Source organism: Aquila chrysaetos, chromosome 26 (genome assembly GCF_900496995.4).
Source record: "Aquila chrysaetos chrysaetos chromosome 26, bAquChr1.4, whole genome shotgun sequence".
Lineage (NCBI taxonomy): Eukaryota > Metazoa > Chordata > Aves > Accipitriformes > Accipitridae > Aquila > Aquila chrysaetos.
In genome coordinates this window covers 12,301,042-12,328,160 of record NC_044029.1, presented here as the reverse complement: position 1 = coordinate 12,328,160, position 27,119 = coordinate 12,301,042, and the positions used below count along the sequence as shown (strand labels likewise).

The 27,119-nt window shown below is 38.7% G+C and overlaps 1 protein-coding gene across 1 annotated transcript in view; it reads left to right on the top strand.

Annotated features, from left to right (window-relative positions):
• The first annotated feature begins 788 nt into the window (after positions 1-788).
• Positions 789-27,119, top strand: part of ZDHHC17 (zinc finger DHHC-type palmitoyltransferase 17) — a 77,274-nt gene continuing 50,943 nt past the window's right edge. The window contains exons 1-2 of the mRNA XM_030002780.2: positions 789-942; positions 19,934-20,037. Coding sequence (XP_029858640.1) covers positions 880-942; positions 19,934-20,037 — 167 coding nt within the window. The 5' untranslated portion in view covers positions 789-879. The remainder of the gene's footprint in view (positions 943-19,933; positions 20,038-27,119) is intronic.

The window sequence follows — 27,119 nt, the reverse complement described above, 5'->3', positions numbered from 1 at the left end:
GCAAAAACCTTGTAAAGACTCTCTTGGTTTCTTCCCATGCTCTCTAAGTAGGCATGAAGGTAACTTCCAGAGAAAACTGGACAGACATTACGTAGCCTGGAAGCAAATCAACGTTAAACGTACGGGGGAGCTCTCCTTTTGCTCTCATTCCAAATTATCATGACCTTTATTAAGCCGAAGTACCTCCCGAAACCTCAATTGTACTAAACACTCCTCTCAGGAGCGCCGGTACCTCCAAAAAGCGACATGCTCCTCCAGACAACTAACCTGCAGGCAAAATAATGTGCATTCCCCTCGGTGGGTGCCTGCCCGCCTCGGAGCGGCCCTCCGGGCCCCGAGAAGCCGGCGGCTCCCGCAGGAAGGGGCCGGGGCCGCGTGGGGCCGGGCTACCCGGCTGAGGCGAGCACAGGCCGGCTATGGGAAGCCGGGGGGGGGGGGGGGGGGGGGGCGGCAAACGGGCGGGGAATCAGCGCGCTCTCCCCCGGAGATGAGGCAAAAGAGCCCCTCGCCGGGCCAGCTGCGGCCCCCGCTGCTTTCAAACCCGCCCGCGGACCCGTCAGAGCCCGTTATGCCGCGGCTCCCCGGCATCGCTCCTACCGAAGCCCGCCGGGAACCGAGCGGGCTCCGGCGCCCTGAGGCGCTTGAGGAGGCGGCCGGAGGACGGAGGAGCCTGGCCCCGCCCCTCAGCCGCCTCGCCCCGCCCACCTCCCCTCAGCCGCCCCGCCGTTGCGCGGGGGGGGACGGACCGACCGACGGACGGACGACGCCAGGGCGCGGTGCGCGCGCCAGAGCGGGGCGTGAGGGGAGAGGGAGAAGGGGGAAGGGGGGGCGCGCGCGCGCGTTACCCGGCATGCAGCGGGCGGCGGGCTCGCAACCAAGATGGCGGCGCCTCTGGAGGAGTACGAGAAAGAAGCGGGTTGCGTCCCCATCCTGCACCCGGAGGTGAGGGTTAACCCGCCGGGCGGCGGCGGCGGTGGTGGCGGGGCGCGGTCAAGACGGTGCCCCGCCGGGGGAGGGCGGGGTGGTGTGTGTGTGTGGGGGAGAGGCGAGGAGAGCGAGCGAGCGAGCGGGCGGGGTGCGCGGAGGGCGGGAGGTGCGCCGCCGCCCCCCCGCTGCCGGCCTGGGTGTGCGCGGCGGCGGCGGGGAGGAGGAGGAGGAGGAGGAGGAGGGCAGGGGCCGCCGGCGGCTCTCCCGTGTCCTTCTTCCCGGTGGTGGTGGTGGTGGTCCCGCCCGGCACCGGGCTGGGGGCTGAGGTAGGCGGGGGGGGGGGGGGGCGGCTGCGGCCCGGCAGCCCCGGGGGGTGGAAGCGGTTCGAGGGGAGGAGGAGGAAGAATAAATGTTTTTCTCTCGCGTTTTGTTGGTGCTGGCCCGCAGGTCGGGCCTGGTCCGATCCAGCCCAGCGCTGCCTGGGTGGCGTGGGGTTTTATTTTGGAAAGGAAACGGTCCGTGTGTCCCGCGGGGTGGGCCGGGCGGTGGGAGGAGTGTTTACAGGTAACACGTAGAGGTCGATCGGTGTCGTATTTTTACTTTTCTTGTGTGCCACCCGGCTCTGTCAACAGCATGCGTGCGTTCTCGAGGACGAGTATGATTGTTTTGAAATGTATTTTAAAACAGTTTAGAAAACCTTTTACATGCGGACTTGTCACCTGATACACGAAGGGTTGTGAGAATTGATTTTGCAGCCTACGAAAAAGACTAGTGCATATGCCAAACTCCAGTTTTTGCTAAACAGATGGCACTCTTTTTCCTTAAACAACATCTTAAAGACGCTTTTAGTTTTCTTGGTGACTGGAGAGGCTCTATAGGCCTCTATATGAGATTGTGTATGCTACCCACTCTTCTCCACCTCTCCAAACTGTGCTCACTTACGACTTTAAAATAGACCCATCTTTTCTGAAGATTAAGTAGTGAAGCAATGCACCCCAAATAAGTGTCTTGATTTTTTTTGTTTTGTTATTGTTTTTCTAAGTGATGTGCAAAGACTGATGCTACATATTAATTCAGACTAACCAGAGAAGTACCCTCATTTGCAGTGTCTGATGTTTTTTCAGAAGTGACAGAAGTTTTCAGTAACAATCCAGACTGTTGGATGTTGATGTTCTTTGAAAGAAAATGTTCTTAACTTGTGGAAACTTTAGATGGGCAGTCTAAAACTATAAAGTGGAATAAAAAGCATCTACAGGCTGTTAGAAAACCATTGTGTTTCAAAGATTGAAAATTAGTATTTGTTAAATCAACTTTGAGTAATTACTATATAGCGAACAAAAACGTCTCAATTTAAATTGGTGATTTTCACTAGTTAAGCAGTCTGGTAGAATTTTATACTGGTCCTTTGGTGTATGAAGTTGAGCACGTGTACAAAAGGAAGGAAGTTAATTTGTGTGCTGTAACACCAACCTGAATCTTTTCATATTCAATAAATATCACTTGTCTAACTCATCTTGAGGGTATTTTATTTGATTTTTCTGAAAATGCTGAGTATCTGACTATGTCTTATTCACAGGGTAGTATTTACATGGATTTCAGTGGGTGTTCCCTTAGTCCATAAAATCCCTTTGTACAGACAAGCTTTAAAAGAGAAGGATGTTTTTAATGTGGTGGTGAGACTGGCAGTAAAAAGGGCATTTCTGGAGTGTCCGTTAAAAGCTTGAGGATTCCGTACTGTAGCAGAGCTGTATTGTCACAGACCTGCCCACTGAACAATGTAGTGCATCTGTGTTCAGTAATTTTTGAAGGTCAGGGGCCTTAATACTCGGTGATTTCCACTTTTTAAGAAAATAGCACCATGTCCATATGTAAATAGTGACATTGGAGCATATAATTAGTTCTTACATTTGTATGCCTATGAAACTGATGCTTTTTATAGGACTGTCAAAATCTTTCCCAGTTTCTTATGTTATGTTTCATGCTACTGTTATCTGTCATGCATCTTTTTTAGATATTTTTTCTATGCCTTTTTTTTTTTAAAATGAGGCTTTTGCTTCTTACTGTTTTGTTTTTTTTCTTTTTTTTTTTTGACTAATTTGGATTACTTTCAAAGTTTTTTGAGGGGCTTTTTGGAAGGGGAGTGTTTGTTTTTATATGGGCTCTATGGCTTTGCATTTTGCCATGAGCTATTATGAACACAGTATTAAAGTTGTAGGAAAGATGGTCTGGGGAATAGCGAAAAATTGGTTAAATACTGGAGTGCTGGAAGATCTATTTATTTGTGAAAGGCTCAACTTAAAGTGATTTGAGTAATTTTGGTAAGAAGAGGTAGAAACACTGCTGAAAATGTGAATGCTCTAGGAAATTGATGATGGGGCTGCTTTTGGTGGGTTTTGTGTGATATCTTGCTGACTGAGTTCATGGGCCTCCCTCCCTCCCATGTGAAAGCAAGCCAAACATATAATAGATTCTTGTTTCAAAGGATATTTATTCTTCTTAACACAAGTTCAGTTTAGCGTAACAGTGTAGATCCCACCGTTTTCTACTAGGATTGTTGTAAGATCACTAGTGGAAGAGCAAAGCATATAAATATCATTTTAGTGGTGAAGTACATCAAATAACATCAATTGTTCATGTAATACTCATAGAATGATCTTATAGTATATGATAAATGGATGAAGAACTGCTGGCTAACTGATATACCTTGGGAATAGTTGCTAGAGAGAATTATTCCCGAATGTCATTGTTCCTGAAAGTCTTAAGAGGAGTTAATCTACTAGACTTGAGACTTTTTTCATGAATGATTTGGAAGTAGTAACAAAATTGTCATTAATAAAACTTGTAGATGAACAAGATGGATAGGTACTCAGCAGGGAGGACAGAACAACTGTACAAAACCATCCAGAATTCATGTGAAATTATGCTAGTAAAACAAAGTGCACCTTAGTGCAGCCATATTCGAAGTAATGCATTGATGATAAGGAACATAGGCATGGGATCATATCCTGAAATTTATTGACTGGTAGGATATGAATATGAACAAGCAGTTCAGCAGAAACTCCCAATACAGTGGTTTGATTAAAAAAAAAAGTAATGTATTCCTTGATTTATTTATATTTTTTTAAAGGTGGCTTACTGATTAGGAACAAGGAGATGATTTTTGGCTGAGCACGTGGTAATACTAACGATGAAATTTTGTCTTTAAAAGTTATTGTTAAACAATGAAGACTGGAAAAGAGTTAAGAATTATTTTAATAATGCCTTACAGTGAAAGGCTGGAAAAAACGCTGTTCACATTACCAGAAATAGTGAGAAGCACCTTTTTTTCCCCATGTAAATACTTTCTTACTGAGATGCAGTGCTTCAGTTATGATTCAGTTTATACTTAACAAGATACAGTGGCTGGAAAGCGAAGCTGAATGGGATCAAATTGAAAGGCACAAGTGGTAAACGGTGAGGGTGAGTAATCATTGTAACAAAGAAAGGAGGGCAATGGAGGATTATCCAGCTCTTGATGTCTTCAGCTTGAGTTTGGATGTCTTTCTAGAGAGCGAATGCAAGCTTTTGAATTCTGCAAATGGATAACTGGGTGGCGTTTCACACCTGTAAATACAGAGGAGGGTAGACTGTGTTGGGGTGACTGATTCTGTGAGTGATATACCACCTCTTTCATATACATGAATTTTTCAGCAGGATTGTGAAGTGCATGGATGACCAAAGAAAGGGAGTTCTGTGGGTGTAGATGTTGGGGTGGACGTGGCGTTGGCTGCCCTACAGCGTGTGGTATGGTAGCTCCATTATAAGAGATGCAGAGCACCCTAGGATGGCACAGTAATACTGGGCTGAGTAGTCCCTGCTTGTTTGTTTCCTTCTCGCAACCTTCAGGTTTCTGGTGACAGTTACAATGGCAAGCTCAGCTTCCATTTGTACAGTGTAACCCTAGCGTGGGAATGCTACTCATACTGTTTGTACTTGTTATCCTCCGACTAAATGATTTTAATAGGCCTTCTGGCTTTAAATTCCTTGGATCTTCTAAACAAGAATAACTTCCTGGCTCTTCTGTGGTAAGTGATGATAGGCTTGGATATTTATTCTGAAATCCATGAATGGAAGGGGAGGGAAGCTTTAGGAAATGGATTTTGTTTGTATTGCTCCTTTTTGTTTGGAAAATATTCTTGGTGTGTGGCCTAATATGGCCTGAACTGCCGAAGGTATTTCAGCTCTTCAGGGCTGCATCTCTTCCTAAATTGTAGGAACTATTACTGGGGAGGAAGATCTGTTTTGTTACTGCTATGTAGTGCGTTCGCCAGTGTCATTAGGTTTTGGGGGATATGTTTGAGAGAGATGGAAGTTATTGGTTATTGCAGATCTCTTTTGGCATTAGAAAAGTCTCAGCTGTGAAAGATGGGGTGTCTTTTTTTTTGGCTTACTCTGAAGTCAGAGAAAAATCTTCCTGCAAAGTTGGAAGAAAATTTTAAAGCATTACAGGCTCTGGCAGGAATTATCCCAGCTGGAAGCCTTCATTTTTATCTTTATTTCTTCCCCTGTGGTTCAATTTGTAACTACTTGGGAAGTTAGAAGCACGATATCTCCTTGTATTTCTTGGTGGCAGTATGAAGAAAATAGGTAAACTTATCTAGATAGCTTTGACTCTAATTTCTTCTGTTTAAAGTATCAGTGAAAGGCCTGATTTTACAGTCTGACTCTATTCCCTGTGGGATTCTGTTGATATTGTTGGGGTTGTATTGGCATGCAGATTGTTCTTAATTGTCCTGTAAAGGTATGGGACTTACTCTGTAGTTTAGACGGGATCACTCCAGGGGCTAAGCTTATATTTGTGAGCTCATTCAAAGATCAGTTATTGTTTATTGTATTACTTAAAAAGGAGGACGGAACCATGGAGTCTCAGACAAATTAGCATGCTTGATATTGAAGGTTTGAGTCTTGCTTCATGTATCATGGTTAGCTTCATAGTTTGAAGCCAGAGGGGACTGCAGATCTAATCCAACGTTCTAATGCAGGCGTTGAGGGTTTTTTAATGAACTAATTCTTTTTATAGCCAGGATACTACTTATAAAGTAAAAAAGAAAATAAATAAAGTCCTACAGTAACAGATAATGTTGTATAGCTGGGAAAGTTGCCCCCAAATTTAATCAGTCTGTTTAAGACTTAAACCTGTTTCTAGTCTGAATTTAATTTGTTTCTGTTTGTTACATCTTGAGAGAGACCTATCCAAATATCCATCTGTCTGCATTTATTTGATATGCTGATGATTATCAGATCTCTACACTGGTGTTATGGTCTGCAGTCCTACTGACCCTTTTAGTCTCTCATTAAGACGTGTTCTTTCATTCTTTCAGTGTTTTCATGCCATTGCTCTGAGTGCAATAGCTGTTGTAGTAGTGAACGTGAGAACAGAGCACTATTCTAGTAGTCACACCAGGGCCAGTTGGGGTAGTAAAGCAAGGCATTCCCTATTGTACTGGTCTTGTTGGGAACTGTATCTCACTGCAAGCTTGTGCCCAGATGACTACCCACCTCCAAGTCTTTTCAATGCTTTCTGGATAGTTTCCAGGATGGGTCTTCATTTTAGATATGACTTTGCTTTTGCTGGGATTTAAAAAACCTTATTCTGGCCTGTCCCAACCTTCCCAAGTAATATAAGCTACACTGTATCAGAAATGGAGTATTATTTGTCCCTCTTTCTCCCCCCACTATATAACTTACCTCTAACTGTTGTTTACTCCTAGGTTGCAGACAACCATGGAACAAGGTGGGGTCAAAATACAAGCTCTGTAGGATGCTTAGTGTCCTCAGTAGTATTTTCATATTAACACTCCCCTGAGGTTTTAAAAATGTGAACTACTGAAAAGAGCAAGAGCCTTTTTTTGGCCAGCCTAGTCCTTAATTAGGACAGTATGTGTAATAGTCATAAAATTAATCATAAGAATAAAACTTGTTCATCTCTAGTTTTTAATGTGTGCAAGACAGACCACATTAACTTTCTTTATATTCTACAAAATATCAGACAATACTAAATCAAACACTTTGGACATTAACTGTGTTTGACCATTACTTCTTTATCGACTTAAAGTGCTGGGTTTATTTTTCTGTGAAGCCATGGTACTTAGTACTACTAGTCTTTGCTTTTTTGTTAATTCTATATCAAGCCTAGAAAAGCCAGCAATAACTTAAAATGGTAAACAGTATTTACATCTTTTGGTCTATATGGTTGACCTAAACAACCTGTACTTTAAAGAAGTTTATGGTACTTGTTGTTACATTAGAAAGCATTTTATCATGGCAACAGGATGTGATTCAAATTTTCTGGCTTTTTCCTTCGCTGTTTTTGTTCTGTGCTTATTGAACATCTTCAAATTTTGTGGGTTTGTGTTTTTATTGACAGTTCTATCATTCTTACTTTGTAATCTTGACAACTTTTGTCTATTTCTTGTGTTGTTAAGATGCTGCTTGCCCTTCTATGGATAGGGATGTCTTGTATCCTTTTGCTTGCCTTTCAATCTTCCATATTTTTCTGATTTGTCATGCTCATTGTCAATGCTTCTCTTGCCTTTTTTACAAGTTTTTTTTTTTTACAGTTGTTCTCACTTCCCTTGTAAACTATACGTTTTTTCACCACTCTGGACTTTTCTCAGTGGTAACTTTGTGGCTTCTCAGGCATCTAGTAAAACACTTAAAAATAGATTTCAACTATTTACAGTTTTTCTTCTACGTATTTTTTTCTGATTTGGACAGTAACTGATTTTTAACTTTCTAGAACAGGCCCTCTTAAAGCATCAGTGATAAATGTCTGATTTGACCTAAATTTGTGTTGACTCAGTTTGCCTGTACTTATTAAGCACAGACTTTATTTCTCTCAGATTTCACAGAACTTTAGTCTTTGAACAGCATTTGTTTCACTGTGTTTACTTGTTTGCTCAGGAAAGTAATGAGACATTATAAATGTGGAAGAGGGTTACATTTTAACTTTGCAGAATCCAGTTCATGGAATTAGAGGAAAATGTTTGTTTGCTGTTTGCTTGAAAAGTTGGTAATGTTGTCATTGATACTGACATGTTTAGATGGGAGCAGCCTCAGTAATTGGTATTTCGGCATGCATACTGTTCTCTGCTGCTTTTCAAAGACAATAGGAGATAAAGATTTGACTTCCATAGCATCCCTGAAGTTGAGAGAAACACTGGGGTCTGTTACAAATGAGACTGTAGAACAAAGTTGAAAGCTTTTTCTGAAGTCAGAGGGAGTCTGTCTGAATTGAACCCTCAGGCCTGTCATGCCCAGTACATGGTGTAACATTAGACTACAATTTGTCTTGTGCAATTTTGAAATCTAGTCATTTCTTCCTACACTTGTAGGATGCCCTGAGGTCCTTAGAAGTGTTTCCTTGATTGTCTCTGTGAGGGGGGAGGTACAAAAAATGGAGGGTAGTGGGAATGCTGTGGTCAGAGCTTGGAAGGCTGCTCAAGACCAGGGCAAGATGAAGAGGACTCAATAGTGAGGGAGCACAGTAGCAAGAGAAGGGAGGACATCAGAGTGTGCTTTGTATTTGTATTTGCACTTGTATTGCTGGCTTTGAAGGATGTGGTTTTGCAACTGAGTTTAAGCGGGTTTTAAGCTTAAGTTTAAGCTCGTTCTGGTGGAACCCAGACACAGTCCTTTACCCTCCCCCCAGGGGTTAGCTCTTGCAATTGAGTGGCAAGTAGGTGAATTGGGATACTTCTTTGAGTCTGTGACCTGATCTAACCGAAACCATTTCTGCTCTGTTGTGAGGACTGGTAAGAGGTACTGGTGAATGTGAAGCCAGGACTTTTAGTGCAACCATGCCTTCTAAAGGCAGGGCAATTTTAGCTTGAGTAAGTCGATTGTAAAACCTACCTTTAACACTTCTAGCTGCATGCATCTGCCAGTGATGCTTGGTCCCAGGATGAGCCAGTTCAGGGAAGTAAATCAGTAGAAAATTCGTCCCCCACAAAAAAAATTGTGAATACTGTGAATAACTTTATGCCAGTTCACTAAACCTACTCATTGTGGGATCAAGTGCACTACAGTACTGACAGAAGGTAGAGAGTAAGCTGGTGCGACCACTTTGGAAGGTTAGGAGTTGGATAGAGTGTGACTCTTCTTAACTGTCAGACCACAGATTTATTAAGCTGTCTCTCATACGCTGCAGAAAATTGACTTTTGGCATGACTAGAAGCACGTTTCATGCATTTCCTCATTGTGGTAGATGAACCAGCCTGTGTTTATCATAAGTGGGAATGAGTTTTCTTAGTTGGCTATTGATTTGAAGCTCCATTTGCTGGTTCAAGATTGTGGTGGGAATGGTGAATTGAAGTTTTCCACGAGGACTGAGCGCAACTTGTACTAACTTACTTTTTTTTCGGTATGTGCCAAGGAGAAAAGAGGGTCCATAGCTAGACTGACTGCTCGTTCTGCCATGTGCACTTGCCAGTGCTCCAATTCTTGATTTAATTTTTTCACTGTTCCTCAGAGACAAGTTAGCTATAAACTCACTAAGCAGCATAATTTACATTTGAGTGTGGCTTTGGCAAATACTTGCTGAATAAAGCAGAACCTTCAGTATGCTTTTTTTTTTTTTTTTTTTTTTTTTTAATATGTGATGTTACCAGGCTTAAAAATGGAATGAAGAATCTTGATCTTTGAAAAAGAATTTTCAGACTATCATTTTCTGGGAATTTTAAAAAAAGAGTTGTTTTTTTTTCTCCATGTAGTTGAGGATCAGGATTGAGCTAGATACTTACTTAGGTGCATTTTTGAAGTTTAGCACTTTAAAAGAGTGAAATGCATAATTGGTTTTAAGTTACTCTCATGATGACTGACTACTAATGCTAGTTCTCAGGGATTTTTTTTTTTTTTTTATGATGGGAGGTCTGGAAGGTCATATAGTCAGAGACCTAGACCAGTTTAAATCACTTGGGGAAAAAATACAGTTTTATTTCTGTTGAAATCTGAGATTTTGGCTGAGAACACAATGCAACACTCCTTAAAAAGAAAGCCAAAAAAGATGTATGTATACGTTAATGTAAGTTGCTGACTAAACCAAAACTGTAAAGTAAGCTCTAAAGCATAGTATTTTAAGCTTTTAAATTTTTTAACCTTTACAAATGCTAGTAAACGCAGCTGTTTTAAATAACACTCGCTAGTGATGCTATGTGTGCAAATACAAGGCCTTCTAAAAAGCTGCCTTGTGAAGCTATTACTTTCTAAAGCATAACACTGTTCAATTTAGGAGCATCTGTAAGTAAATGACTAGAAAGCAGTCAATTGGTTATGGACACTTGCTTTGAAGAAACAAAACTTGCTCCTTACCAGCTGTGCCTTAAATCACATGATCTTTGACCTCTGCATAGAGTGGTTGGATTAAAGGCTCTAGTTGAGCATCTCTAACTTGTTGTTACGTAAAAAATCAGATCTGCATTGGAGAGTATATGGGATTATTCTCTGTGTGTGATGGCTGACTTGCTTGTGGGTGGAACTCTATATCAGCAAAAGGACTACTTTATTGTGTTTGAGATGAGGCTTTTCTCAATCTATTTTGCTGCTTTTTAAAGAAAGCATTGTCAACTTAAACTGTAACTTCCTTTAGAAAAAAACACAATAAGAGTATTAGGTACAGGGTTTTTTTCTCATTGTGTGTGCATTCTATCATTAGCTTCTCCAAGGGTTTTCATAAATGCATCTTTTCTATTGGTGTGTCAAGAAACTGCAAATAGGCCAAAAATTTAGGAGGGAAACCAAACAAACTTCAGAGGATGCTGTCAAATATGAAAAGTAATGGAAACCAGTGACAGGATTGGCATTGAGTGGAAGGGTTTTTTTGTCATGTCATACTCATTTTGTGTAATTTAATGCCATAGTAGGGGTCAGGGAGAATCCTGGCATAAATTGTAAGGGTCTAAGTAAGGTGAGGCTGATAGTATATATTTGCAAGCCAAGCACTGAACTGGTTTTTTTGATATATAATATGACCAGTTAAGATTGGGGGGGTGGGAAGTGGGTATTGCACATGTTTTTTTTTGTGAAGAATGTAATCTGGTTTCGGTGGAAGTTTTCTAACATTTGTTAGTTAAACTGAAGGTGTATATCCATCATCCTGGTTCAGACAATCTAACAGCTCATAGGCTGCTGAAGGCTCCGGCTCCTCAAACTGATGAACCTATCCAGTCCTGCAGTATTCTTTTTTTTTTTTTTTTCTGTCTGGGACTTCATGTGAATATGAGAAGGATCAGACTGCTCCTACTTGATGACAGTCAACAGTTAGTCAGATTAGCTGTTACTTGTTTCACCCTAAATTTTGCTGCTGTTTCTAGAGAAGAAAAAAGCTGTTGCTCTTATGACTTTTGTAAAGAATTAAATGCGATTCTTTCTGAAGTGAAGACATGATCACTTTAGCCTCTGTTTCTGTGACTTTCTGTGTTGTAGAATTAGGTGAAGGAGTAGGGACAGGGAAGTTATCATAAACTTTAGAAGAGGAACGTGCATTAAAAATGTTAAATACTGCTGGTATTTATTTTAGGAATGCGATAAGTTGATTTGTTTGTACTTATTTTGTGAACTTTTTTCTATTAATGCTGGTGCATGAGTGGCTAGTTTTTATGTGTATATAAACTAATGTGGGTGTTCCTAATATGCAAACTACTATAAATTTGTCTATATAGATTCTTGCACTTTTAAAAAAGTAGGAGGAAAGCTGGGAAAGCTTACTAAAAAGCACCATATTCTAACAAATGAAGAAGAGAGAAATTGAACATAAATGCATTGGAAGGTATTCTTTAATATTAACCTCCAATAGTCCCTGTTAAATATAGCACACATACATGAGGATTATTTTATTATTTAGCTTCCCTTAAATAGTTGCAGTCACTTCCAATTTTATCATGATTCTTTCAGCTGCAGCCAGATATGGAAATAGTATAGTCATCAATAAAAGAAGAGTATTATGATTTCTTCTGTTTTCATTAAGAAACAAATGCAATAGTATGCAATATTTTATGGAAGGTAATGCTTTTATTTCTACATTTTTATTTTAGAACTTGTTAGTATTTTCTCATTAAGTGTCAATTATCTTGGTCACCATTCAGAATTTGAGTGTCTGACTTTCATCATGGTATTGTTTCCTTGCAGCAATATTGCATAATGTTAAAGGAAAAGCAGTCCTAGCCATCTGTTAATGCCTACCAGAGCCATGTGTAGCAGCTGTAAGCAGCAGTATTTTCCTCCCTTCCTTATGTCCAAGCAGGCATATTGACCTACTCATATCCTCCTGCTATATATAATTGCGAATTATGAAATTGCTGTCTTGGAAGAATTCAGTCTTGGTCATCTTACTCTTTCATGCATAACTTCTTAATTTTTTTTCTATTAATACTGTTCTCAGAATTCTTAAGCTTATTTCATTTTGTCTTTTTTATTGGAAAAGATTAAAAGATGTGAGTACTGAGGGGAAATGAGCATAACTTGTGCATTTGGTTATGAGAACTGATTGGGAATGCTGGTATTGTTAGTGCTCAATCTTGGGAGCTGTGCTTGCTTTTTCCCCCTCTTCTCTGTACTTCTTCCTTTTTCCTTTGGAGTTATTTTTCATATTTTGCTTTATCTTCCATTTCCCTGTCTTATTGGTCCTGTTTTCCAGAGGAGGTTCCCTTTTCTCCTCTACTGTGTTTTTTCTTTTTTCCAAAACACCTTTTTTTTTTTTTAGCCTTATTCTCACACTTGTGAGTTTTTTCCTATGCTGCATTACTTATGCATCTGTGCAAGCAATCTGCATGTTTTGTGACTAATGAGTAATGACGAACTAGTGACAGATGCATATGCGTGATTAGGGCACTGTCAAAAGGTAGTCACTGAAGTGGGAAGCTCATCTAGAAAGAGTTACTACCCCTGGCAGTAATTGGGGAACCAAATTTGATTTATTAAAAAAAGTAAAATCCATCTCTCTTGCAACCTTTTAAGCCAACCAACTCTACCGGTTTCTAGAAGTAGCATAATTTTCTTCATTCTGTCAGCCTAACTTCCTTGAATATTTAAAAGCTGGAGTGTGTTGTTCCATGATTACTTAGTCAAATTAACAATTGGCAGCTGCCAAAATGTTCCTGCTACCTTCTCTTTACCTGCTTTCCATCTACCAGTGGCTCTGGAGCCTGTCTTTTCACAGGAGAAACAGATTCAACTTGCTGTCCTAGTAAAACAATCAGGTTTTTCTGTTTCTTGTTTAATTTTTTTTCCCCCTCTGCTGAATTCAGTGGGCTCACTGTGACCGCAGCTCTGAGTACCAAAGCTAGCTTGAGTTAGAGAGCAGGAGCATGGAGCCAAGAGCAGTGGGGGAGAGTGGGCAGAGAAATGACCTTTCTCTTTTAGCAATGGTAAACTGCTAATTTGGCTCAAGTCATGCTTGGAAATGGCTCCTTGAAATGCGATGAGGTAGAGATTTAGTGTTTGCAACCTGCTTATTGTAAATCAGTGAAATCTGGCCTCTGCTCTACTACCTTCTATTTAGTTTTCCTGACTTTCAGCTGGGGAGGAACCATTGTCAGTAGAGATCAAAATATCGAAAAAATGTGTTAAGATTTCAGTTACTTTTTCATCTTTGAATTAGCTATTAGTGATTTTCAACAGTGGATCATCATTGTAAAATTAAATTTTCCTGGAATAAATATTTTCATCATAAAAGGAAAAATATTTTTACCACTTAGGAATATTGTTGAAACCATTTGTGAATGTGGTACATGTTCTAGGCTCAAAAAGTTATGTTGTTACTTTATTGTCAATCTGTCGTATGTTTAAAAAAATCATAGTTGTTTCAAGAATTTTAACTATTTTCCTACAGTTTGTGTGAGGGTATATGAATTTAGGGGAGATGGATTCTTTCCTATTTTAGGTGAGAACTTAAAAGCCAAATGGTGACAGTGAAACCTGATAATACACAAAGTTCTGTGAAAGGCATGATGTAAACATGATAAATCATTATTTTTCACTTTTTTTATGCTTATTCCTGTTCCCTTAATAGTGGTGGGCAAGTAATCTAGATCACTACAGGATTTTTAAGCAGAGCTTTCTCTTCTGTCCAACAGGTTGGAGGAAGTAATCTGTATTTTGTGTGTTTTAATCTTCTGTTAAACTCCAAAAATAGATGCTGTCTGAACATCGTACGTGGGATTTCTTTCTAGCTTAGCTGCTGATGCAGAATGACTACCATTGGGCAAACCGCCCCTGATGTAACACCACCGTAGTTGGTCCTCCCGGGGCTGAGCAGGACGTGTGGTCCCAGGGCGCAGGCAGCTTTGTTCGGGTAGTTTGTGCTGCTGACTTAGAGCCATGCCTGCATGTATTATGGCAGCATTTGATGGTTGTGGCTGCGTTGAAACCATTATATTTGGTAGCAGTGCTTATAGAGAGAGATTGTGTTTAATATCCACAGCTTTTTAAATAGCAGTCTTTTAAATTGCTATGCTAAACATTTAAAAATATAAAACTTGCCAAAGAAGGTGGTGGAAAGGTTAAGTGTTTGCTAGTTCTTAAGCTTTGGCATGGTTTTGTTTAAAGCCACGTCTTTTACATAGCTTATAATGGGTGTGAGTATGTGCAAGCATGCATAGGCTCATGAGGAGTTCTGGTGTCTATGCAAGTTTTATTAAGTGACTGGCTTAAAATCCTTGCATATTTAGGCTTGGCTCTTTCAGTTTTAAAGGTTGGGTTGTCTTACTACTGAGTCCTTGTTGCAAACTTAATAGTTTAAATATACTGTTGCAGTCCTTGAGACGGAAGAATTACTTACCATAATGGCATTTGAATATCTTGTCTACTTTCAGGTTATGTTTGCAACAATGTAGTGTAGTCAAATGAAACAATCACCATACTCTGTTTTTCTGATTTTTACTTTCCAAGTAACTAGAGACACATGACAGAACTTGACCACTGGCTGGATAGATACAAAAAAGAATTTATGTTTACTCTTTTCTCATTTGAACAACAGATGCTTCAGAAAACATTTATTTGTCTGTACTGCAGTATTAGAAATTATGGTTTTTAATTAAAGATTTTTTTTTTTCCTTTAAAAGGGACATAATTTGAACTTGGTGAGTTTTAAGAATGTGCTTTTGGGTTTCAGTGCTGTGCATTGAATAACTAAGGAGAGCTTTGCCATTCAGTTTGAAGTGACTGTATTGATAGGACCAAATACGTGTCAGGTGTGAGGTTGTACTAGTTTGGCTGAAGTAATTTGAAATCTGATAATTTCTATTTTTTTCCATTGGTGTATATCTAGCCTCTGTAAAAGCAGAGGTAGTTAGCAATTGAGTTGTGTTGACTAGGTATGGTATATCACAAGCCAGGACATCTGTGAAGGTTAATTGTGATGAATACAACAATTTTAATTTCCTGCAAAGTCGATGTTTAATCGAACTAGTAGGCTTTGTAAGCAGAGACATAAATAACCAAATTGTTCCCTGAAATGCATAGGGCTGATGGGGACTGCAAAATCAAAAGCTGAAGGTTCAAGGAAGGTGTTTGTTAGCTGTGTTCAGTAGACTCTGAGATAACACCTTGAGCAGATATCTGTTTTGGATTCGCTTGTAGGTCTTATAATGGTCTCTTACTTCAGGCTATCAGCTGATTTCCTGTTTACTGGTAAGTTGCCCAGCTAGAATGGTATAGACCCATACATATATAGATTCTCTTAATGTTAGTCTTTCATTATTTCTTTCTAAATCATTCTTTCTAGCATAGCTAGGATAAATTACTTTTCTGCATTTATAGGGCTGTGCCCTAGCCCTGCACAGGATTTTCAGAACCCTGAAAAAAATTCTTTAGGAATGAAGAGACTCTTTTCTGTTCCCAGCTGTCGCGTTGCCTCTCTTAAATTTTGCCTTGTCAGCCAAGCATAGTGTGTAACAGCATTGTTTGCAGTGACTTGGTCCAAATTGCCTATGACCAGCTGAAACAAGTATTACTGTGACTCACAAAATCCAGGTTCCCTTTTATCTTGATTCCCAGCAGCTTGTTGACTTAGGAACCCAAAAGTTACTCTGCAGATCAGTCATAAACCAGGCACTTACAATGCCAGGTAAGAGTTATGGCACCGATAGGAGCCAGCATGCTACTATGAGCCAACAGGCAACTGTCAAGTTGCATAGATAATACTACGTGATAAATTTTGACTGTAAGCTTGGGAATCTGTGTCTAGGCTGCAGAGAACTGACTGTATTGGGTGAGGATTCAGATTTGATGTGCTTTCCTGGCATTTGTCTTAAATGATTTACTTCCAAAATGGGTGGTATTTGCATCTTCTTTTCAAGCAAATAAAAAGTCATCCTTTTTCCACAGTTCACACTGTGGTTAGAAGACTCTGTTTTATGATGATGGAGGCTGTGATGTTCATATACCTTTCAGGATTTTAGGGCTTGTTTCGACTGTTCTTAAATGTAAAATATAAACTCAACTTTCTCAGTAAATTGGGAAACATAGGATTCATTTTAAGTTTATATTTGTTGTGAGTCTTTATATTAAACAAATGGATTGTAACTGCTAATGTAGGTACTGGGGGAAAAGAGAGAGACCTTTTTTGTTTACTCATTTTGCGTCAGGCAGTCATACTTGCCATCACCTCAAATCTAACTTCTTAATTGCTTTGGCTATTTTGCATTAATATAACAAAATTCGAAAGTGTCATTATAAAAAGAGTAGTTCAGAGACACTATCAGTACAAAAGGAGATTAAAAATTATATATTTTTTAAAAGTTAAGGGTCGTGTTATTACCTTCAAGTCCTTAGTAAAAGTAGTAGATAAGCTGTAGGAGGGGCTAAGGAATATCATCTCTCACTTTTTTGAATTTACATGGTTAATAGTTAATGCTTAAGATTTTGCTGTATTCCCATAAACCTTTTTATGAAAGCATTAGTATCATAAGGCTGTGGTTTCATGGTCACTTTAGGCTGACATAAATTTACACTGCTTGTAAATGGGTAGTTCTCTTGACTGGCCAGTGTGAGCTCAAGGGAACAGAAGCCTGGTTTGTGTGCTTGAAGTGGTCGGGAAAATGCAGCTTAAGAGAAATAGTATTCCTTGGTAAATTAACATCTGCCTGAAAAATAACCCAGGTTTCTCAGTTTGCTTTTAATAATTGTTAGATAACAAGAAGAGAAACTTTTTCTCCTTCTAGCAGCTGTGGAAGGCACCCCATCAAGCTGCTCCAGGACAGTGAATTTCTTTTGTTCTGGCCTCTGCCCACTTGACTTATCCTTTAGCTTTTCAGGGTCTGAACATTACGATTTGATATGTAAAATCCTGCTTCAATTGTGTGGTGTAATAATAGGTGAACAGAGGTGGTGTAAATCCTGCTTTTTTTCTAATATGGTGGAAAAGAGAAAATCATGTGGGACAAAATAATGAATTTAGCTTTCTCTTGTATTTTTACTTTATTTGAAATTGTAATGTTCTCTGGTATCTTTTTCAGCATCTTTATTCCAGATAACACTCTGGTTTATCTAGTAGCTGGGGAGAGAAAAGGTTTGGTTAAGCTGTTGCCACCTTCAAGTACAAAGTGAAGCTGTGTTTCTGGATAGTAAGAGAATTGGTTGTAACATGCGATTTGGATGACAGCAGATGCCCTGTTACACTTTTAGGTTGTCTCTCCTGGAGAGGTGGCAAGAGAGCAACTTTCCTGCTGGGCTGGCAATGCTTAATTGGTTAATCTAGTTAGTTTTTCAGGCTTAGAAAGAAAAATTGAATGCCACAAAATAACATTGTAGTCAAGAAAAGATGTACTCTGCTGATCATTTGGGTACTGTGTGAAATTAAAAACTTTCTTTTTCTGAAGAAAAGTCTATGCATAAGAACAAATCTATTTTGAAAATGAAGACTTTTGCTGCACTAGTTCTCAGTGTTACTATGTTCTGGTTTTAAAGCTATGAACACCTGACTTTTAAGAAAGATTTTTTAATGTACAAAATATCATTAATGTTCTAACTATATAAATTACTATATTAATTTAGTACTACAACATGTACTTAATGCAATAGAATTTCTCCTAATTTGATTTTTTTTCCTGTCTGAAATAGGTACATTGTATGTAACAAATACAAACATGCTCAACTGAAGTTACTTGGTTTTGAAATTAATACTGAGAGTTTTGGGATTTGCAACTGGACTACCTTGTTGATAGTTTACTCCGAGGTTATAACTGGTATAAGCTTTTAGACTTCTGCTTAAGTGGCACTTCAATATGTTGAAATCTGGAAATAGATATTTAAAATGTGGTTTTCAGACTTAAGTTTTCTTTATCTCTTTTAGAGAGATAAAAATGTAACAATTTTAGGGTAGAAACACATTTAAAATAACTTTAATGAGAAAAATTTGTAATGACTGATTTGATTACTAGCATCCAGTTATTGGGGAAGGCATTGTGTTTATACAGCTGAGATGAGTAAGCCCCAGATTAAGAGAGTCAGAGGGCAGTTTACTTATCTGCCTGCAAGCTCAGTATTTAAACTCCCATTGCAGTCAATAGAGAGCTTGTTAATGTTGTTGCAGGAAGCTAGAAAACACTTTGGCTGACTAGCCACAAATGGACACAGTAAGAAGTTACTTCTCATTGTGACGAACAGCTCCTTTTGCAGAAATTATTGCACAGCTGAGAGAACACGAGAAATGGGGAGACCTGCTCATCTTGGCAATAGGAAGTCTCCTGGCCCTAACATGTCTCTTAGTCACTTGAGCTAGCAGGGCAACATGTGCCTCTTGGGAGAGAAGGTGGTGGGGTTAGGTGTTATCCTTGTTAAGGTTAGGTGTATTATCATGGTTGTCTTGACTCAGGATGTCTTTATTCAAAAAAATAAAAATCTCTAGTATATTAACGACAAGGTTGATCACTCATTTTAATAACTGAATGGAAGTTAGAATCTTGTTTTAAACACCTTTTATAAGGTGTTTAAAAGTGTTTCCAGGTACAGATTAGAGAAACAAAATTTCTGCTCATGAAACTTTGTTGGGGAAAACTGAGTAAAAGTAAAAAACACATTTTAATAAAATCAATTGAAATGCGTTTTTAGAATTTTCAGAGGGCTTTCTGTGCTTCACTGTTGCAGTTCTCACTTTTTTATGTGGCTATGCTGAATTGCATGGTTGATACACAGAGGCAATCAGCTACAGTACTTGTAACAAATGGAAAATTGTCTAGAAGTTGTATAAAATACATCATTCAATTTCAGCTTGCTGAGCTGACTTTCACATGCATGCAGTTTGTAAAGAAAAATGGTATGTTGCTGCGCTAGTGATCTGTCAATACAGTGTTTTAATATAAATTCCACCAAGGAAAGCATTAAGGGTTGAAGTGTTGCCCTTCATCAAAAGAATTAAGTTTGTAGGGAGCTGTATCTGGTGAAGAGCATATCATGGTCATGCCATTTGTTTCTGAGACCCATTGGTTAAACATACATAGATCACCTCTGAAGATGGGACTGGAGTTGAAGAATCAATAAAGTGTCAGTAGGTTCTAATAATAGGTATTAATCATTCCCAATTATGTTTTTTCTAGAAGGTATTTGACTATGCTATTTGAAGTATAACATTTATTTGTACTAGCAGAGTGAGACTTTGTCAGTTTATGGCCAATAGCTTTTTTTAGCTATGCCATGTTGCATTTATAAAAACAAAACAAAAAAAACCAACAAAAAAATTGCTGTTACTTTTTGTTAATATTCTATAAAAATAGCCCAGTGTAGGATTTGGCAGAACTCTGTTATTATAAGTGGTGTTTTCTGGAAGGTGTTTGGAATCTATACCAGGGAATACAGTGGTCTGCTTTGCAAAATGTAGAAATGGAGCCAGTTAGCTTACCACCCTCAGATTTAGGTAGCTTTATAGTATATTGAACTGGGTACTGTTTTTAGTTTTGCTTATAGAATTTTTTTTTTCTGAGAAACTTTAGTAATGCTGGTTCTGGTGTTCTAATAGCAAGTTTGTCTTTTTTAGGAAATAAAGCCTCAAAGCCATTACAACCATGGATACAGTGACTCTCTTGGACGGAAAAGCCACATTGATGATTACAGCACTTGGGACATTGTGAAAGCCACACAGTAAGTTTATTTTTGAGTGTTAGATTTGTCTGTGTCTGTATTAGTTAAAAAACAGTAAAATGGATTTTTTTTTATTTGCATAAAGAGGAAGGTGAACTATGTAGATACAGCAGTGGAAGATTTCAGAAGTGAACTCTACAAAATTACTGTTAAGACATTTTTGAGCATTTTATGAAAATATGTGAGAGGAATTATGGTAAGTTGTAAATATAGGTGGTTGCTGGACAGATTGCTGGAAGAAAACGTACAGTTTTCTTCCAGCTGGTACTGATGTTTATTTTCTGTAGGTGATGATTAAGAGGTAAGTGGGCAACACTGATACGCAAACATGAGGGTTTCCTTGATTTGTTGACATAATTTATAGGTTAGAAGGAATGTGTCTCTGTGTAACTTCCTTCATTGTCTCTGATTCTGCAGTTTCAGTGCTGCTATGAAACGGAGTTTATTGCTGAGAAAGGACTGTAGGAGTAAACTGTGTGCAAATTTAATAATTGCATTCTTGATGCAGATGAATTACATAAATTTGTCTTCCACACAGTCCTATAGCACATACTAACTCACAAGACTTTCTGAAGAATTGTCATGACACTACTTTTTAGCTTGCTTTTTTTTACCATTCAGAAACCACGACCACTGCCACTTTTCTTCAGTGAGCTGATAGTTTTGTAAGATTTTTTTTTTCTTGTATTGTTAATTTGAATGCTTAAGCTATTATGTATGTTGTTGAGCTATTGCCATTTTTTCCTAAAAGGCATCTCCTCCAGCTGAAAGCAGCTTTGCGGCTCTGCATGTGACACAGGCCCCATTTAGGTTTAGGAAGTATGTACTTCCCTTCACTTCTTGTTTTAGGTTCTGAGGAGTTTAACTTCCTGAAATAGATGTTGACTGACTCTGCAATTGTTGCCCTAAATACTTTAATAGTAATACTAAAACCTATAATCCTCATATTAGGGCATTTTTAGAAATGAAAATATTGGCATAGCATCAAACTAGCTGCTGCTTAAAAGCATGGAGATATGACAGAAGTGGTTTTACAAGTTATCTGCTTCCATTCTTAGATGCTTATTGCATGTTTGAAACCCTAAAACACATTTGTTCCTGTTAGCCCTCAAATTTAGGCTGATCTATGCTTTCAGCTGAGTTGTTATAAATCCTTTCTGGTCTCCTCAAATAAGAATCAACAAGGCTTTGAGTTATCTGTTGTGTTCCTTCCCAGTCATGGTGAGATGTGACTTACAGAGAGGATGGCATCTCACCAGAGAGGACTGCAGTTTCATATCATAGCCCTAATGGTTAATATCACAGGGAGGGGGGAATTTCAGCATGGGTATATGATCAAGTTGTGGTATCCAGGTAGCACCTCCCTGACTAGAGGGAGAACTCACCTTTATTTTAAGTATTTACTAGGATTTGAAGGCCATGTTATATAAAACAGCTGTCTTAATTTTCAGAGATTTTTCCCTTTAAGGCAGAAAATAAACCACGAAATATCATAAGGCTTGCAACAAAATAAATAATGCTGCTAATATATTAATTTGGTGTTGTGAAAAAGATATACAGTTCCTATTAAAATGATGTAGTTATTCACTTTTGTAGAAACATAGCCTTTTATATATAAGAAAAATAGGTGATCTTATCCTCTACCATTTGTCCTCAAAGATCAGTATTCACTTAGATTAAAATATCAGCTGACTTTGGTTACTTTTTAGTTCAGTGCTAATGTAAGATGCCACAAAAAGTTCTGTAAAAAAGGGCCACTCTGTCTCCTAGTATTCCCCTCCCCAAGCAGTTCAGTAAGTTCAAGCAAAACATTACAAAATAGAATAAGAATTATTTTCAGTCTCTTAGTTTGGGTGTTTTTTTCCAAGACCAGACGTGTAGCATTCAGCATGTGATTGGCAGCACAGGTTTTTTTCAGAACACTTCAAAACTTCCCCAAGAGAATATAACAGGTTTTTTAGTGTGATACAGTCAAATGGTAGCTGGGTGCTTACCATTAGTTAAATGAAATTCTGTTGGTCTCGAGAAAGGTCTGATAGCTAATCATAATAATAAAGTTGTGTATCTTCCTCTGTTTAAAAAAAAAAAAAAAAAGTCAAACTGATCTGTCATCCAAAATGGTTTGGCATTTCATGTAAGACCACTTAAATTGCAGGCTTCTTGACAAGTAGAAGGTGCATTTTGTGATAGCATAGAACTGTTTGCTATTAAATTTGTGATAATGCAAGCAGGAATCGGTTAGTCACATCATATAAGTAGCTAGTCAGTCATTTAATTTTTTTCATAATGATTGTTATTCTTACAGTATTTGATGTGCTGCATTATTAAAAGTTTCTCCTGTGAAAGTAACTAGTTATATTATTGTTGCAACATACATGAAAATGGGGAACATAGTTCCTTAAACTTTGAAGATGATGATGAAAAATGGGATGAAGAGGTTTCAAACTCATCTATATTTCATATATGCTGTTTGACTGTAGAATTCTATTTTAAGATGTTGAGTTTATTGGCACTTGATTACAAAGAAATAAAACAATGTCAGTAAAATAATGCATTTGCTTTTATGTTTTTCAGCAAGGGAAAATAAGAGCTTGCAAGCTCCACACATTTTTCCAGAAGTATTTGTTCATTGTTTCATATCTTGTTGAACTGTTTGTGTGCTTTATCATCTTAGTCTGTAGATTGGACACTTATTAAATTAAGATCTTCATACACTATGAGCTACAAATCTAATAACCTCTTGCAATCAAATTAAGACTTTGTATAGAAAGGAGCAGTTCAGCTGATGTTCTCATTGCAAAGAGTTTATCAGTATTTGTATTTTTTCCCCGTTATGTTCCTGATAAATTCTCCCACAAACATGGGGACCTAGGCATGCTTTATGCTAAAAATAGTCTCTCTCTGTGTTTATTTTGCAGAAACTTGTGCTGGACTGAAAATGATAGTGTTTGGGTTTAATATCTATTGTTATAAAGGACAGTTTTCACTGGCTTTGTTATAAACATATCCAAGGGCATCTAGGTAGTGTTAAAAGTCATAGCATCTTAGCCCTTCATCTTGCAGATGTTAAAATATGTGTGTAATCTCTTGGCGTCTTGTATTCAGTTATAGCAAAATTGTTTGGTTCATAAAAGGTTTCCACTATGTTTCTGAAAGCAGAAGCAGGCCACTCATGTATTTGAAAATCTGTTGTCAAAGCCATAGTAAAAAAATCATCTATTCTTGCTTTTGCTATTGCAATGGAAGAACATTGCATACTATAGAAGTACTTCACTTGTAACTGCATAGAAAGTCTTTGAATTTCTTCTGCCTCTATAGAATCAGAGGGTGGGCTGTGAACTGTTTTTGTTCCTATGTGATATCATTCAGTGCTCTCACTGGAGCTGCAAGGGAATGGAGTCTTGGAAAAAAAGTTGTAAGTGATTTAAAAGTGAAATTTAATGAAGATATGTTGGGTAAGTTTATTTCTATCTCTTCTGGCACCAGTAGCCCTGTGTCATCCAAGGCTGGAGTTATAACTTTGAATATAATGTCTTGGGAAGGGTACTGTGTTAACATAATAACTTCAAGTTGCTGGCTTTGTTTTGTTTTAAATCTTTTAAGCCATGAAACTAAGGAAAAGCAGCTACTGTTCACAGGTAGAGAAGCATATGATGGGTTATGGCTAGGAGGACAAAATCTGAAACACATTAATCCTTGTGTCGTGTTTTTCAGTTCTGCGGAGAGTGAATAGGCACCTTCTGCTTGTAGTGAACTTGAGCAAATTCCAGCTATGCTGAAAGTATCTTAAATAACCATTATGAACATGGGTATTAAACATTAATGATATTAACAAGTGCTTTTGTGACATCTGGAAGATTGATTCCTTGTGCTCAAATGTTACAATTTCATTATCGCGAGATTAACTTTTCTGTTAGTTTTATTCACTGAGATAATTCAAAATGAAGTCATGTGTGTTGTGAAATAGTGAAGCATGAAATATGCTGAGTCTTGCTCAGGAAAAAATTGTTGGATACATTTGATAATATGCTTTTTTCCTCACTATTTCTCATTTTTCATAGGGTGACTGATAAGAAAAAAATAGGGTACATATGGAATAATTCAAATTGGTGAGGGTTTGCCAAAGTGACAATTACTCCTGGCTTATTTGCAGGAGAGGATGGGCAGACAGTGACACAGGTACACATTCTTTATGCCTGGTTGTTTGTGCCCATGGAGTTTGATTATATTGCTGGAAGTGAAATGTATCTGAAGTTCACATGGAAGGGTGGGATTTTTTTAACCACACTAGCAATATAGCCACAACTGTCTAGACAATTTGAGGCTTTGGAACATATGCAAGAGCTGAATTTCTCTTGTCTCTCAACATCACTGTTAACGGTTCATTAAGCAGCTCTTGAGTTATCCCTTTGCTCTTGAAAACAAAACTAGCTGTTTAACACAAACCCCATGAGAACGTATGAAAGGCTTTGTTACTATTTAACCACCATCGTTCATGGGAATGAGTCTTCAAAAGATAAAAAAGATTGTTTTTCTACTAATTGCATTTCCAGTTAAAACAGCTTTGATTGGAGTTACAATGATAGCAAGATGAGGGAATGAGCTCCTGGCTTACCTACTGTTTGTTGGCATGGCGATGTGCTCACTGAAGAGAGATTCCTTCCTAGTATTGTGGCCAAATTTTGTGTTAATCATGCAGCAAAGCTGGCAGTGTCTATTTCCAAGAGTCAATGTGCTTGCAGACAAAAGATTAAAAAATGGACTACATATTTAAAATGCAAAAGGCTTCTAGGATACTCTTTTCAAAAGTATTAAATTCAGAATATTTTTAAGCTGCAATGACAAGTAAAATGTTACATGTTAGTTACCAAAATGCCGTAGAGACTGTGGTAGTGAAAGGAGCTTGCACAATGGTCCTTTTGCCCTGGAATAACCAGTCCCATTTCTTTCAGAACAAGGCAAGCTCAATAGTATGCTTTAATTGTACTCCATATTGATGTTTACAGCATCACCCTCTAGAATTGACCCAGATGCTGAAAATTTGTTAGGTTAATACATCAGTCTCTTCTGAGGATTTGAATCTTTTCCTCCATTCCTCTTTCCTGAAGGGCATAGAGCCCTTTATAACAATATTATAAGTACGTTTATGCGGAGTGTCTGAAATGGGTGACTTCCTCATTTTGTAATTGAACTGCATCATGGACCTTTGGAGAAGGCAAGGTGAAGTCAGCTGCAGCAAATTGATGGAAGAAGACTGTAGGTAGTATGTGGGAGAAGAATGCTGCATTTCTAGGACAGAGCTCAAGAAACCATGACTGCATCAGGTGCAGTGTTTTATTTAATAGTAGAGAGCCTGCTGTTTTCCAGGAAGAGGAACAAATTGTTGTAAATTTGGAACCTTTTTTTGCCAGGCAGATTTTGTCTGTCTAGATCCTTAGGTCCTCTTGTGACAATTTAATAAATTGAAGCGTTATTAAATTATACCTTGTGTGTTACATCTTTTATAATCAGTTATGATTGAGTTTAAGATACCAAAATAAGTTCCTAGGAACAGACAAACTGATGGTGACTTAAATAAATTGCTATATACCTCTTTCTCAGTGTAGTTTTTGGAATGTGTTTTGTTTTCCTGGGAAGGCTCTTCTGATGTATTGCAGAATTTCATGATTTGTTTTGTGGTGAAGTGGTAGGAAGTACCTGTGACTTGCAGTTTGCCCTCCAGTGGGGAGGAGGGGAAGTCTATGATGCGAAGCCTGGAGGAGGAATCCATTCCTACTACTCCTTGTTTATCTGAACCCATACAGTAGCCTTTGCCCAGGGCCTCACAGTAGTGTATGGGCGGATTCTAGAGGGTGGTATTTGTAGACATCAGTGGAGTGTAATTAGAGCATCCTATTAGGGCTTCTGCAGGGGTATTGGCGACAGCATTCTGCCTCAACAGGCTGCAGAATTGATTCACGTGCTTGCCACAGCTCTCCTTCATTTTCATATCTCTTGAGCAAAGTTCTTCAGAAAGCAGTGTCACATTTTCTGTAAGACTAGAGATTTGCTTTAAATAAAATAAAAAACCCCACCAAAACCTCAAAGAACAAACACCCCCCGCCACACCCCCCCAAAGACTGTGGCAGTGCTGCTTGGTTATACCTATCTTGGTAGCATGGTTTAACAAAAACTTGGCTAGGTATCAGAGTTTACTTTCAAGGAGTTTCATTCTGTGTTGTGTATTTAACTTGATAGGACACTCATCTAAATCATTTGTACAGCTTACCATAGGTGACCCCTAGTAATGTTGTGGTTTAACCCTGGTAGGCAGCTGAGCCCCATGCAACTGCTTGCTCACTCCCTTCCAGTGTGATGGGGAAATGAATCAGAAGGGTAAAAGTGAGAACTTGTGGGTTGAGATAAAGACAGTTTAATAGGGAAAGCAAAAGCCGCCGCACACACAAGCAAAGCAGAACAAGGAATTCATTCACTGCTTCCCATCAGCAGGCAGGTGTTCAGCCTTCTCCAGGGCAGCAAGGCACCATCATGTGTAATGGTGACTTGGAAAGACAAATGCCATAATGCCAAATTTCCTCCTCCATCCCCCAGCTTTTATTGCTAAGCACAGTGTTATGTGAAATGGGATATCTCTTTTGATCAGTTAGGGTCAGCTGTCCCAGTTGAGTCCACTCTCAGCTTCTTCCCCACTCCCAGCCTACTTGCTGGTGGGGCAGCATGAGAAACAGAAAAGGCCTTCATGCTGTGTAAGCACTGCTCAGCAATAGCTAAAATATTGGTGTGTTATCAAAAGTGCTCTGCTCGCAAATCCAAAACGTAGCCTCATAGGAGCAACTATGGAGAAAATTAACTTGATCCCAGCCAAAACCAGTACATGTAAGGAAAATCCTAATCCATTGCATGAAGGGTTTACATGATTGCTTCTTACACTTCATCGAAGTTAGTGTTCTTTGTATCCTTCTAATAATTTAGAATATTTTATTAATATAATTCCTGCTTGTTGTGTAGTACTACTTATTTAAGCAGGGTGAGAGTCAGCTAAACTCAGCCATAGGCAGTACAATTTTTTTAGCTGGTGATAG